The 14,783-nt window shown below is 39.3% G+C and overlaps 1 protein-coding gene across 1 annotated transcript in view; it reads right to left on the bottom strand.

The window, feature by feature from the left end:
• Window positions 1-696: 696 nt before the first annotated feature.
• The window catches only part of ESR1 (estrogen receptor 1), a 124,841-nt gene continuing 110,754 nt past the window's right edge, over window positions 697-14,783 (bottom strand). The window contains 4 exon segments of the mRNA XM_064447056.1: window positions 697-5,301; window positions 5,304-5,515; window positions 6,921-7,104; window positions 14,302-14,435. Of these exon segments, the coding sequence (XP_064303126.1) occupies window positions 5,261-5,301; window positions 5,304-5,515; window positions 6,921-7,104; window positions 14,302-14,435 (571 nt within the window). The 3' untranslated portion in view covers window positions 697-5,260.

Here is a 14,783-nt window from a genome sequence, read left to right as displayed (position 1 = left end):
TATAGGGCCTATATTCTCTCTTTATTACTGGTAGATATAAATCTACAAGTATTGAAATACCTACATATGTATGTAAATGCTATAGAATACTGGTTTGATTCTTTGCAAAAACCAAATATAATTTTGAGAGTATTTTACAAAATAGGGTTAAGTTCAAAGTGTTTTTATGACAATAAAGGTATCTTTCATTTCTTTTCATCCCCTTCCTGACAGCTTAGTCAAGACAATTTTTTCCCTGAGGACTAGATTTCACCTGGGAAAGAAGTGCTATTTTACTTTATATTAGCTAACTCATGGTAAGTGGCAGTCAACTACAGAAGGCTAAATTTACACAGTTTTTCTCTTCCACCGTAGTGTTATTCACAAGTCAAAATAAGGAACGTAAAGCATATAAAATACTAAGCACATTAAAGAATATGAAGTACTAAGGACTTTAGTGACTTAAGTGACTTCCTAGGTATTCCTGGGAATACTAGAGACTAGACCTGACCCATTGTCGACTCCAGATATGGCCACTCGCTGATGATTTTTGAGGAAGGTGTAGAACCTAATTAACAGTTTTCATGTAGATTCACAGAAACAGATACATTCCTTTTCTGTAAAAAGGAGTGTACCGTTTCACTGGCTACTGGAAAACAATAAGCAGAGAAGCATCTTTTTAAAACTATGCAAAAGATAGCTGATGAAACAAGGTGGTCTGGTTAATTCTTTATTTTCAACATCATATCCATTGATAAAAATCTTGCACCAATCAGGTAGCCTACCGCATTTTTCATTTAGACTTTTTTAGAACTTTTTTAGGTGCAAAACAAAGAAAAAAACTCACCAAAACACAGAGACATCAATAATTTTATATGCATCAGTGAAAGAACAGAATACTTCAACAAATACATTGTGGCAGCTGAGCCTATACCAAAGAAAGGACTTTCCACTGAAAGACTACATATAGTGCACATAAAAGCATTAGTTTTATAGTATATACAATAAGGTGATACATAAAGTGACTTGTTAATGCAAGTCTTGTGACCAGCAGTCTATCCCTTCATTTTCCAATGGGCACTTTCTGAAGAAACAGACTTCTAATTATAGGCACACAGGAGTACAGAGCATACTAATTTGCAAGATGGCAGCATCTACATTTTTAAAAATTTTTTGTTTGTTTCTTTAGGCACATTTGAAGGCAAAATACTTTTTTTTTTAGATTTTTTTTATTATACACAAGAGTGTATATATTATGTACACAAGAGAGGCTTGCTGTGTTCCTACCAAAGCCTGTGATAAGACTGAGACCCTAATGAGGCAGAATTTTTACATTGCTGGTACTTTTTAAACATTTGGCACAACTCTTAAGGAATCGGTTGACATCAGTTGGAATAGATGGAGGCTCCGATACAAACCCTGGCTTGGATGAAAGAGTTGGTTTGGGTTTTCTTTTTTTTTCAATTTAAAGTCCAGTGACCTGCTGACAGTCCTTGCAATGTCCTCGGGGGCTCAGTTCAGATTATTTCTTTAATCATATTTTTAAATTATTAAACCCCTCAGTGTACTGAAGGAGAAAAATCACCGAAAGGTGTCACTGAAACGTAATAGTAAATTTACCACAAACACACACCAAGAAACTCTCATTAAATTATTTTGCCCCAGTACAAATTCTACTGCCCCAACTGGGAGTTTTACCTGAGACAAAGTCTGCAACATCGAGACATGGCTTGAACCACTACAAACCAGAGTAGCTTTCACATATTGTTCAAAACTCAGACACCACAAAGTGCTACACATCACCTTATCTCCTCTCCTGCCTCCCAAGCTTTTTGTAATAGTTCAGTAACAACCCTATTCCCAGACAAACCAAGTTCACCTGGTCTATTTCTGTTTGGCTTGTGCTGGTATTACATTGTCTATGTTTCTAGGGGTTTTTTTGGGTTTTTGATATTTTTTTTTAAAAATCCACGTATAAACATTATAAAATAGTTCACTCATCAGCTGTCCAGAGACATCACTATGAATGTTTTGGTAAAAGCATAATTAGCTGCCTTGAATAGTTTTCTTTTAATTTTTTTTTTTACATGCTATATATTTTCATTCAATATCCAGCACCAGGTATTCAGGTAGTACTGGTTTGTCAGCTGCAAATATAAAGTATATATGTATAAATATACACACACATAAAATAGCATCTTGTGAAATAACAATTACCAAATGTCAGGCACAATTTTTTGCATACATGAGAGCATAATTCAGAATTACATATGAAAAAGTTCCCATTTTTGTATCGTAGACTTTGTTCAATCAATTGAATACCTATACTCTGCTGTCTGATATGTGGACAATCATCTTCATAGATAACTATGGGAAGGTTACTATATTCATTAAGGTGCTGCTTCAGTTAAAATCTCATTAAGAAGTTAATGACACAGATCCTGAAACTGCCCCAAGGTAAATCAATGTATTACTGGGAACCACTTTTTTTCTTTCTTGGGTGCCCTTCACTGTTGTCACCACAAACATAGGAGGTCTGGCTGAATCTAAATTACTTCCTTGCAGAGGCTGAGCCTAGGAAAGCATTCATAATTAAGCTTGTGAGCTGACTGATTATTCCTTATGTTCCAAGACACATTACTATACCCTTCTGTCTGCTGCATACCACTTCAAATGATGCCTGTCCAGCTTCACCAGGAAATTAGTGGTACTTGCCCTATGCCAGTACCATCAGAATCTGACCCTCTGTTGTGAATAGCTCTCCATGAACTACTTTCTTTTCCTCTAGGCCAGATTTACACTTGAATCAATGTAATGAATTGTTCTAGGCTGTAGGAAGGGAGGCATTCATCTAAACCAATTTGCCTTGAGCTTATGAACTTGATCTGTGTGTTCTGTCGCAGAGAACACCAAGTTGCACGAACAGTATTTCAAGAGCAGCTCTAATGCACACTGGGCTACAAATGAATGATGATGGTGTAAGCACATTAAGTGTAACTACAGGGATTCCTGTGCTCCATTCAGATCTTAGCCTCTGCTCACTTCAGGGAATTCATGATTTTTCTAACACATTTGAAAACCAGCTACTAAACGAAACAAAATGTGCATTTTCTTTCAAGGCATTTAGGAGCCCTCCAAAAGCCCTTAGGTACCAAATTTGCGCGCGCACGCACGCGCACACACACACACACACACACACACACACACACACACACACTCTTACTGAACACAGAAAAAGGCAAATTCTTCAGCACATTCAGAAAAAAAGTTACACTCTAATATGCATCAATAAAAGGCCTATTAACTTACAGGGATTGCTTCACATGTTTAGGCTTGCACAGTTTCTGAGGAATCTTCTCAAACGTAGGTAGCATCTAGCTTTAGACTTTTAAACTGGGTGTATCCTCGTGGATATGTACATGAAACTGTTATAGACATTATTATGTACATTCACTAAAGAATCAAATCCTTGACTTGGAGCACAAACTCATCCTATGCCTTGCTGCCTTCATGATTGCTGTGTCACTCGATCTCACTGCACACAGCATCTGCTTGTGTAACAGGAAGAGTAATTAGACATAGGCACTCGTGTATGGCATTAGTCACACTATTTCCTATATTTAGTTACTACAAGATATTCTGATCAATGTAATCTAACATAAAGGTTTCAACTATAGCCATAAAAAAGGCATCCCTGAAGCCTTTTCTAGCACTGTGGCCAGCTGCGGTGGAGCAGCCTACGCACATGCTATGAAATGTCGTACTGGCAGGGTGGTCGCTTCCACCCAGCTATTGGAATAGTCCCCGGTCCATGCTAACTCCCAAACTGCACTTGTAAACCGGAAGTGCAGATAGCACAGGTGAAGTTTATCATTAGACTAATAAAATATCCCTGGCATATGTAATAATTGCATTCCGGTACCCAGCAACATTCCCTGATGCATTTAATTTTCTAGCGTAGAAGCAGTCAAACAGCACATAGTATGGCTTTCTTCAGTCTCTCTCCTTTGGGTCTTCCTGAAACTCTTGATGTCATTGAACTTGTGTATATTTAGAGTTGGTCTGAAGAGTCAGACTAATCCTTATGAAAACCAGTTACACACATGCACAGAGAAAGGCAGACTTATCTTCCTGGACAGGCAGTCCCAGAGTCTTCACCATATCTGAGGCTCATTGCCCAGTTCATGTGCGACAGGTGAGCTGGCTCTTAACAGTGATTTCTGAGCATGCCCCAGTGAGAGCCAAAGCCAAAGGCAATGCAAAACCTGCTGTGCTGGCAGTGATACCAGCCCTCCCATACGCAGCTAGGCCACACTCTACTGAGTGGGATCGGACCATCCTACCCCAGTGTGCCAGTCTTGCACTGGCATCCTCACCCCTTGGTGTGTAGCACAAAAACCAAAGGGTGGGGGAGGTTTTTTTTTTAATAAAGCGGTGCTGGATCACGTATGCATGTGAAGATTTTGTTTTTAAAGACCTGATGGTATTTGTAATCATCTGGTCTGATTTAAGAGTCATTATCTATGCTACCACTGTTTGCTGTGTTGCCTTTGATGTACATGCTGCCAAGCAACAGAACTATTTAGCTTTGTAGGATCAGACAAGAAAGGATGCACACAATGCAATTCAGCCAAAGGATATGATAAAGGGACCTAAAAGTTTGGTCCGTATGATCTCGAGGAGTTGTCTGCTGATGTAAGTCATCAAGAAAAAACAGTATTATTCTCAGACAGAGGTTTCTTTCTACTGTAGGAAGAGGCAGGAATCTATCTAAGCTACCACAGCAGTCACTAGTAGTGCAGTTTCACTGTAGCATACTAAGATGCCAAACAACTTTCCATTTACCCTCCAAAAAAAGTCACCCATAATCTTTACCAAACTGCTTCAAAGCTTCAAGCAAGTAAAGGATTAAGCGAGCTCAGAATTTGGGTTAGATATCAACAAAGGCTACCACTCATGAAGACACCAGTACACATGGGAGGTATGGCCTATTAATTTACAGTAAAATGACTGTTTGGTTTAGATTAGGACTTACCCAACTTACATGCAAAATTAAATAAAAACACTGCAAATTTTCAATCAAGTTAGCCTGATAATCCTTGCTGGCTGTCCATAGCAATGAAATTTTCCATTTAGGATAAGCAATCAACTTAGGCAAGCGGTTGACAAACACTCAAATGGAAAATGCAGGTGACTATTGTTGCTGGAGTGTTTACATAGGTGTCACTACAGACGAAGTGAAGCATGAGCTAGGTAGTATGCTGCTGGGTTTCTCATACCATTATATACGCTGACTTTTGTTTATATTGTATTCTGCATATTGTCCTCCTCTTTGCTGTTTATGTAAAAAGACTGCAAGGAATGAGATGAAGCTGATGCAGAAGTCAGCTGGCTCCGGTTCTCCTCTTCCATCGGTGCAGCACTCCTGGCTGCTGGGGCATGCAGTCGGTGAGCGTCCAGCATCTCCAGCAAGAGATCATAGAGTGGAACTACGTTTTTACACTTCATATTGTACAGGTGCTCCATTCCTTTGTTGCTGTGGGTTGTAATGAAACAATGGTTACTTTCCAAATATGCTATGGAAAAAAAGCTATCAGCTAATAATATTTGCTAGGTTCATATAAATTCCACCTTGTGCCAAACAACTAATTTAACAGCGCAGCTGCTGTACACTCCTGCTACACTGAGCAGAAGAAAGCTCCTTCAAAGAACATTTCAGGCTGCCCGTGGGCAAGTTGCCTTCTAAAGGTGGCTCTTTTGCTCTGCTTTGCCTAAAAGGTAGCCTAGAGCGCATGGACTCATACTTTAGGCGCTGCGACTAAGTGGATGGGATGAATCTTGGCTTTCTCATAATAAAACTTAAAATACCAGATTTTTTTTCCTAGAAAATAGCCTCAGCCAATTTGTTAGCAAATGCCCACTTGTGATAGTATCCATTCACAAAACTATGGAAAAAATAATTATCTTCACTGTGTGTCTGGAACTTCCTTAATTGTACAAACTCTTCTTAGAGGGAAAAAAAAAAATTATTAACATGCAGAAAAAGAAACTCTACAAAAAGGCACAAGTAAAAAAACCACAGGCATACACCCTCTGACTTTTTCCTGAAGACCTGTATATCAGCTCAGGAGGTAAAAATCTGCATGTTTCCACTTTAGTAGTTATGATATGGTGCTTATTCTAATTATAATTTTATTAACTGAAATAATGAAATTTAAAATCTGTGTAACAACATCTCTTGTCCCTTCTTAAAAATAAAATCTATACTATATTTTTGTATAGGTTAGTCATGTTGTTAACACTCCAGCCACTCAGCAGCTACCTTAAGAGTTAATTACATTTGGGAGAATCATTGCTGTGATTACTGACAGAGTGCCTCAGACACCTCAACTCTACTTAGCAAAGGGTACAGTCCTCTAGACTGGGATTCAGTAGATCTGCATTTATCCTCACCCATAAAATACACATAATGATCCTGATCTCTTTTCTAAGGGATTTGCAATCAAGCCACTTGTGAAAAGTGGCAACATAAAAGCGATGTTTTATTAAATCTTATAGGAGACTAAAGTTTGCAGAACTAGGCTACTGCTATGTTAGTATTCTACTTGGTACTTTTCAAATAGAATACAAGATGCACGTAACATTAAAAGTAGATACTGCTTACAGCTCTATCAAAACAAGAAGAGAAGGAAAAGACAACTAGAAGAAGCAAATGCGGGAAATGTTTACTCTTTTCACACCATAATCCAATGTACAGTTTTCCACACGTTCCATACATATTTATGGAAAGCAGACATATATATATTTTATGAGTTTGTTTTTGTAACAGCTCTATACACAGTTTGTTCTCCCACCTGTGAAGGAAAAGTGTGTGTGTGCATTTGTGAAACCTCCCTTGCACGGGACCAGTGCAGGAGGGCTGACTGCATGCTTGCTCTCACCTCATGTGTCTGATGTGAGAGAGGATGAGGAGGAGCTGAGCCAGTCTTCTGTGTTGCTGCTGCAGAGAAAGACCCGACTTAGCCATTAAGTGTATCAGAGTGTCTGTGATTTTGTCCAGAACACGGTGAATATAGTCTCTCTCTTCCAGAGATTTCAAGGTGCTGGAAAGAAAAGTGTACACACCTGGAGTAGGAAAGAGAAAGAAAACAAACAAACCACGGACAAAAATTACTTTGTTGGAGTCAGAGTTGCCCGAGGTACGCCGTGTCTCTGGCCTCTTTGGCTGTGTTAAACCATGGGAGCTGACTTTGTGCGAACCCTCCTGCTTGCCAACCAGGCCACTGGTTCGAATGACCCTGAAGCTTGGATTTGGTCACTGTAGGCAAAGCAGGAGTAGGAAGACGATGCTTCTTCCCTGCTTGAGTCCATCCAAGGGCTGGGCCAGGTGGTGTGCAACACCTGCAGCTAAACCTCCCCACAGGCTGAACTCTTCTGTCAGTCACTCGGCTCTAAAACCCTGAGGAGATACTGTTGTCCCTTGAGAGCTCTGCAATAGTTACTGACCAGCCCAGCCTTCGACAATTTTTGCCATTTCCTCTACTGTTTAATGTTTGATTTTTGGTGGTTTGCTAGGCAATCTAGAACTCAATAATATGTTACCACAAAACGTGTAAACAAAATCAGGGTTTGTTTACGCACACTCGCCTCAATAAAACCCTCCCAACCAAGCAAGAGCCTTGAAGGATGTGCTCCTTCACCTGCAAACCTGACTCTCCTTTAAAAACTACGTCCAAAGCAACCTGTGTCAGTTTAGCCATCTGACATTGCTTACTGCTGAAAGTGAGCAGCCTGAAGATTTGGACCAGAAGGAAATCTTTCCAGAGATCAAAAAACCTTCAAACTCCCCATCTAACAGCGCCTCTACATCTATAGAACACTCTAACCCAGGCATTCGAGCTTTTGCCAGTAGCAATTCTTGAATGTGTGAAGCACATCAGCTTTCTAAATGGGAAATTCTAACTGTTTTGCACACTTCTGTCTTGATTTTGTTCTGGACAAGAACAGGCAGCCTATGGGAATCAGGTCACAACAGCACTGTGCAGCCAAAAAGCATCAGTTTCATTTGGCACCAGTTTTTTAATCACCTGGGTTGAGCCAATAACTCTAAACAGGTCGTATTACTATAATCCAGTCCTGAGGCAGCAAAAGCTTAAGATGTAGGTACGGTAATACAATAAAACTGGCTTGATCATGGTGTGTTCATGGCCCTGAGTCTATAATGTACTTTACAAATCTTGTGCTTTAGCTCTTCTTTATCAGTCACAGAGCCAAGAAGAAATTTGGATTTTGTCCTTGGAAAAAAATTGGTTCTGGAATTAGTTTTCATTTTGGTTTCTTTAAAGCATCATATATAGCACAATATGTGATGCAACTAGTGATATTAAGAAAAAAGGACGGACACACACTAACATGTGCGCATACACAGACATATATAGACTAGCTTGTTTGTGTTCTTTGTAGCCTGGGGAGTTTACCACTGGATTTGAAGATAAGAATATTTTGTCATGCATCTGAGCAGTCAGGGAAATAGAGATTTTTTTTAACATCGTCTTGGCACAGCTCACCTCCTCACATCATCTTGGTACTTCAGGGACATGACACCTAGAACTACTGTGACCTGCAAGTAGGTTTTATGACTTTGAGTCTTCTATACTAAAAAGAAATATAAATATGTGTTTGTGAATGTCAGTGTGAGTGCCCCTCAGAGAGAGAGAGAGACAGACTGCTTTAAAAATACAAAAGGATAACTCAAACTTCTGAAAACCCTCAGTCAGAGCTCTTAATTTTGGTAAGGAATATTGCTTTGAATTTAATATAGATAGCTAGTCCAATGAAATCTTTTATCACAAAGATTTTTGTGAGTATTATTTTTACTGAAATGAATTCACCAAAGAGAAACAGCTCCTGGAGCTTTTCTCAGCTGAATTACTCTTAACCACCCTCATATATGGCTACGGACAATACCAGGCATTATAGCTTAGCTGGTACCTGTAGGAGCAAGATTCTTAAATATTACTGACAAAACACAGCCCTTTAGAAGGAAACATTAGCCTCATTAGAAAGGACTTTGAGTTGCTAGAGCATGTCCAGTGAAGGACAAAGAAGCTGGTGAAGGGTCTGGAGAACAAGTCTGATGAGGAGCAGCTGAGGGAGGTGGGGTCATTTAGTCTGGAGAAGAGGAGGCTGAGGGGAGACCTTATCAATCTCTACAACTATCTGAAAGGAGGTTGTAGTCAGGTGGGTGTTGATCTCTTCTCCAAGTTACTAGCGATAGGACAAGAGGAAATGGCTTCAAGCTGAGTGAAGGGAAGTTTAGATTGGATATTAGGACAAATGTCTTTACTGAAAGAGTGTTCAGGCATTGGAACAGGCTGTCCAGAGAGGTGGTGGAGTCACCAACCCTGGAGGCGTTAAAGAAACTTGTAGACATCGTACTTCAGGACATGGTTTAGGAGGCACAGTGGTGTCGGGTTGATTGCTGGACTTGATGAACTTAGAGGTCTTTTCCAACCTTAATGATTCTATGATTCTATAAACCCACATTGCCTCCAGAGCAGGCTTCAGCCAGAGGATGTTATTGTGCCCTTGTAGCAATAACCCTTATTTTCATAACTGTGAAAAAAAAAAAACAACCTGCTAGGAGGAATTGTTTCTCACCTAGGTCTAGTCCAGAAGCTATTAAAAAGTATAAATCAAAAAAAGCACTCCCTCAAATATGTAGAGACTTCAGGCAATTGCCAATCAATAACTGCCAAGAAAAATGACGTTTAGTTTTCCTTTCTGCCCCCACAGTGATTGCTCTTGCCCCAGGCCAATGACTAGAAATTTCCCCAAAAGAAATGCCAGCTATCTATCACACACATACATATACAGAGTTTTGGAACAAGAGTGCAGAAAATTGTCTTAGCAAAGTGAAATTTAACAGTCTCAAAGGTCTTTCCAAGCTCTGAAGCTGAAAGTAAGCCTAAATTGAATAGCCACCAGGTTGTTTTTCAGTTCTTTCTGTAGGTCAGCACCGTAAAACATAATAGGAGCAAGTACAGAGAAAGCACCACTGTGCAAACAAGTAAAGCCTGTTGGTCCATGCCCATAACACAAAGCTATGCACAGAACAGGGTCCCTCAGTGGCTGCAGCGCTACCGTGCCAGCTGCTGGCATATAGGGCTATAATTTTATATGTGTCACTATACATAGTGATATATTTTTGAATATTACTGTATAGGAGAATGCCCTCTACTTCTTTTCTGTCACAATATACCCCATTTTAAAAGTTGAGAGTTCAGGCTCACAAAGCAATACTCAAGGCTCTTCTTCCCCTTCCACCGTGCCCCATTGCTCTGGATCTGTAGCAAGCTAGGCTGAGCTTTGAGCAAATTCAGCTCTGCACCATGCACTCATGTAATCATCCAGACCCCAAAATAAAGAAATAAATAAAAAGTACAATTTAACAGGAGCTGGAAAAATCAGGAGAAAAGAATAACAAATAGTCACATGGAACAATGTATCAGGAGGTCTACAGGATGCATAAAATCAGCTAAATCTTTCTATCTCTGTGAACTAACCAGCTAACTAGTCAGGTAAATCAGCTGTCAGGCAGGCATGACCTACATCTTCATCTCCAAAATGAAAGCCTGTTGCTTTGCCACATAGCATCACTCCTCTTTTCAGATATACTCAAAAGTAAAACATCTGGCATCATGTTGCCCTTTCATGTTTCTAATACTTACTTTCCAGTGTTAAGAAACCTCCCTTTATTATTAAACTTAATGTGTTTTTCAAAAACACAAGTTTGCTTTTTGGTCGAAAGATTTATCGCTGCAGCTTTAGAGGAGCACCTTCCAGTTTGTTATTCAGCTAGAGACAATGCAGTCCTTGTTTTTACAGACATGCTGTCGCCTTGATATCTCAGGAAAAATTTGGAAGTACTGTAAACGTATATTTTGCTTTATAAACAAAACCTTCCCTCTTTTCCACATGCACTGAGTGAAACTAAAAAAATTCGCTTGCCCAAGACCACATGGAAAAGGAGTGTAAAGATACTAAACAGCCTTGAAAGATGTTGCAAAAAACCTAGAAAATAAATGTCCAACAAAAGTAATAAACAGCACTACTTCATGTGAAAAGACTAACAGATGTCCAAGGATTTAATGAAGAAATGTTTGTGTACACTCAGTGAATTAAATCCACACAAAGCTTTAGAATGCAAATACAGACTGCTTTTAAATATGAAATGTAGCAAATTTAGTCTAATTTGTTTAATTGATCCACTTTAATTTTTAGATCAGCTTGTTTAATCATATGCATATATAATAACAATAGCATAAGGGCCAAAAATTCATTGTGTATATATCTGCTGTTTCATTAGTAGATGTTTGTATATATATATATGTGCAATCATAGAAAAAATCAGGTTAAGGGAGGCTTGGAAGTCATCTAGTTCAACCTCCTGCTCAAAGAGCGCCAACTTCAGGGTTAGGTCAGGCTGCCCAGAGCTTTGTCCAGCTGAGTTTTGAGTATCTCTGAGGATGGAGATCCTACCATCTTTCTGGCCTTCTCACTGGGAAGACTTTTTTGTTCAGTTCATCTAGTCAAGATCTCCCTTCCTGTGTTTGTCTCCATTGCAGCTTGTCCTTTCCTCTTGCACCTCTGAGAAAAGTCTGGCCCTGACTTATCCATAACCTGTTCATCAGCTATCTGAGCATTGCAGTTAGATCCTCCTTTAGCCTTCCCTTTTCCAGGATAAACAAACCCAGCCCTCTCCTCATACATGATGTACACCGTGTGCTTCAGAGCACATAATATGTCATGTGTGTCCAGCACTTTACCTAAAGGGGCTGGCTATATTCTGTGAAGAAAAGCATCTCCAGAAGATATTTTAGAGTATTGATGCCAAACAACACTTACACAACAATTACACATACCCCAGATTATGCTACTTATCTCTGAAATGCAGTCTAGCCTCCCAATTTGGGTGTCTACAGGGTGTGACAGTCAGAAACTCGTGTCCACATTCCCACCACCTAGTAGTTAACTCCTCAGACAGTTGTAAAATTAGTTGGCTATAGGAATGCAAAAACTGAAACATAAATTTAATTTCATTTATGTGTAAAGGCAATTACAAGCAATACAGACATGCATTCTGTGGCCATACATACATACACATTCAGTTTACAGTGTACTCAGATATACTGCAATAAGTGCAGTATGCAAGCCAGAGTAATACAGGATGCTCTTCAAAGCAGTGGTATAAATTGCTTTCATTATGAACATGTAACAGCTCAACTGAACCATGTCCTCTGATCTATCACTATAGAGACTTCTAAAAATGCCAGACTTCTGAGCAGCTCTAAACTGTCATTTAATAGAAAAGAAAATATGCGCCCCAAATCAGATCACTTATCAGATCATCAGATCAGCTCTGGCCTTCTACCACACAGAGAACCACTGATCTGAACCTGCTGAATATGAACCTTGAAGAAATGAAGACCTAATATCTCCTAGCCTCACTCAGTGGTCCCATTTCTCTTAGTACAGAAGGAAATTTGCCTCTGATTATCACTGACTTCATTGCTTTTTTTTTTTTAATAGTTTTTCCTGAGAGGAATCTTGAAACAAAAAAACCTCATTAACAAAGTGAGGTGTGTTTATGAGGGATAGCTGGTGATCTCTGGCAGAGCTTTGTCTAAATAACAAATTTAGTTTTCTGGATCAATATTAAATACAGCAGTGGGACAAAAACTCTCAACAGCATGGCTTGAAGTCTTCACGTTCAAGACATGACCACCTAAGGTGCTTTATTCAAACTTCCAATTCCTTTTTTTTTCTAATTCTAATCCAATATTTCTATAAGTCAATTGCAAATTCTAGATTTATTTAAGAGGATAATTACATTTGAATATATCAGCTAAAAATATGGAGGACCATCACCTTTCAGGAAGAACATTTAACTCTGGGAAATATTCTGTTATAATTATCAGGACAATAAAAGGAAAATAAAATGTCAATCAGTAATTATAGTTGTCACACCCTGGCATCCAGGATAAAAACAATAGCCCTTCATTCCTAATATGCCTTAGATATCACTTTGTCGTAACTGGTGACAATCAGAACAAAAGAGGAACTACATTGATCTCTCATAGAACGTAAATGAAATATTTTATATTTATATAAATGTACAGTTTTGCCTGAACCTTTTTTTCTTTTGAGTAGACCACATCCAAGTTTCCATAAAGGAAGAAGTTCCTGATCACTAAAGCAAAGTCTGCTGCGTTTACAGTTAGCCTTTGGTGGGAATTACCTGAATTTGCATTTCACGCAACTCAGGCAAGTCATCTGTTAGACCACCAGATAAAAAGGACAAACAGCCCTCCACATGAGTTTTGTCTAGAGGCTGATACCATCTACATGTTCAAACCTAACAGGAAAAGGAGACAACAAGTGGGTAAATCCTCAGGGTTGGGAAAGTCTGGCATCTTTAGTTATTAGGTAACAGCAGAGAATTAGGCTGAAAATTTTTACTTTGGTGCCCACATTATTACTTTAGACCTCTATCATTTCCATAAGAACCCCATGGGCCTCATTTCTGAATTTCAAAATAAATTGTCAGAGATTTTTCTCATTTCAAACAGAAAAGGAACCTCAGGTGTGCAACAGAAACGTTCTGTCACATGCCTCAACTTGAATTTCTTATTTTATTCATCTCATGCAGAGGTCAAGTCAGCTAATCTTACGTATTTATATCTGTACCTACACTGGTTATCTAGTCACCTATTTTTGAAGTGTACTTCAGAATGAGATTTACAGCCCAAAAATACTTATTTCATCAACTATAGTGGAAGTGGAAGTTGATGACATCAGTTTTAGATGCCTGTATTTTAATATAAACTAAACCATGATAAACTCAGCCATATTTTTCCATTATTTCCTTTTATACTGCCGTTGCCAAAAAAGGAAGGTGTAGATTTACAACTAAGCATTTGCTTTTGATGCCCTAAGTGTGGCTCCAGCTACTTCACTGTCTTGTGATCAGACCTTTAAGACATGCCAGCACCTAGTTCAACACTGCTCTAATTGCCCTTCACATCGGCTGCACACAGTGTGTCAGCTACTTACTGCATTAATTTGCTGGGTTCCATCTACACCACTGAACAGGTTTGTCTGCTTCCACCCCTGCCTGGTGGGTCTGCCTGCATCTATATTGACAGTCCCCTTTCGATTGCTGCTCTCAAAATGAAGAAGTCATTAACGACAACAAGCAGCATTCAACCACATGCAGAAGCAACCGCGGTTACCTGAGTGACAGCAAAGCGCACTACTTACCAGAATTGAGCAGGATGATGGACTTAAGGCACACAAATTCCTCCCCTTGAAGGTTCATCATGCGAAACCGAGCAGCAGTAGCTAGCAGCATGTCAAAGATTTCCACCATGCCCTCTACACATTTCCCTTGATTCCTGTGTGAATACCATCAAAGGGGAGACAGTCACAGCTTTAACCTGGTGGCAGCATGAGCTTTTCACCCCCCTGGATCATTCCCCTACAGTTTGATTTCATCAGTTCACTAGCTGGCACTAGTGACTTCCTGCTCTAGACTCATTTGATGCATGTGTCATTACAAAAGCATAGTTCTCAGTATCCCACATAAAATGAATAAATAATTAAAAACTATATTCTCCCAAAAACCATCAATTTCATAAACTCATCACCAAGGCATTACTGTGGTGGAGAGTATGAGATTGACTCGACCAAACCTTTACACTGGGGAAAAGATTTGTTTAAAACTACATTTTGATTTATTTTCC

The sequence above is a fragment of the Phalacrocorax carbo genome, chromosome 3, assembly GCF_963921805.1.
Source record: "Phalacrocorax carbo chromosome 3, bPhaCar2.1, whole genome shotgun sequence".
NCBI classification, from domain to species: domain Eukaryota; kingdom Metazoa; phylum Chordata; class Aves; order Suliformes; family Phalacrocoracidae; genus Phalacrocorax; species Phalacrocorax carbo.
This window is presented reverse-complemented; position numbering and strand designations above follow the sequence as displayed.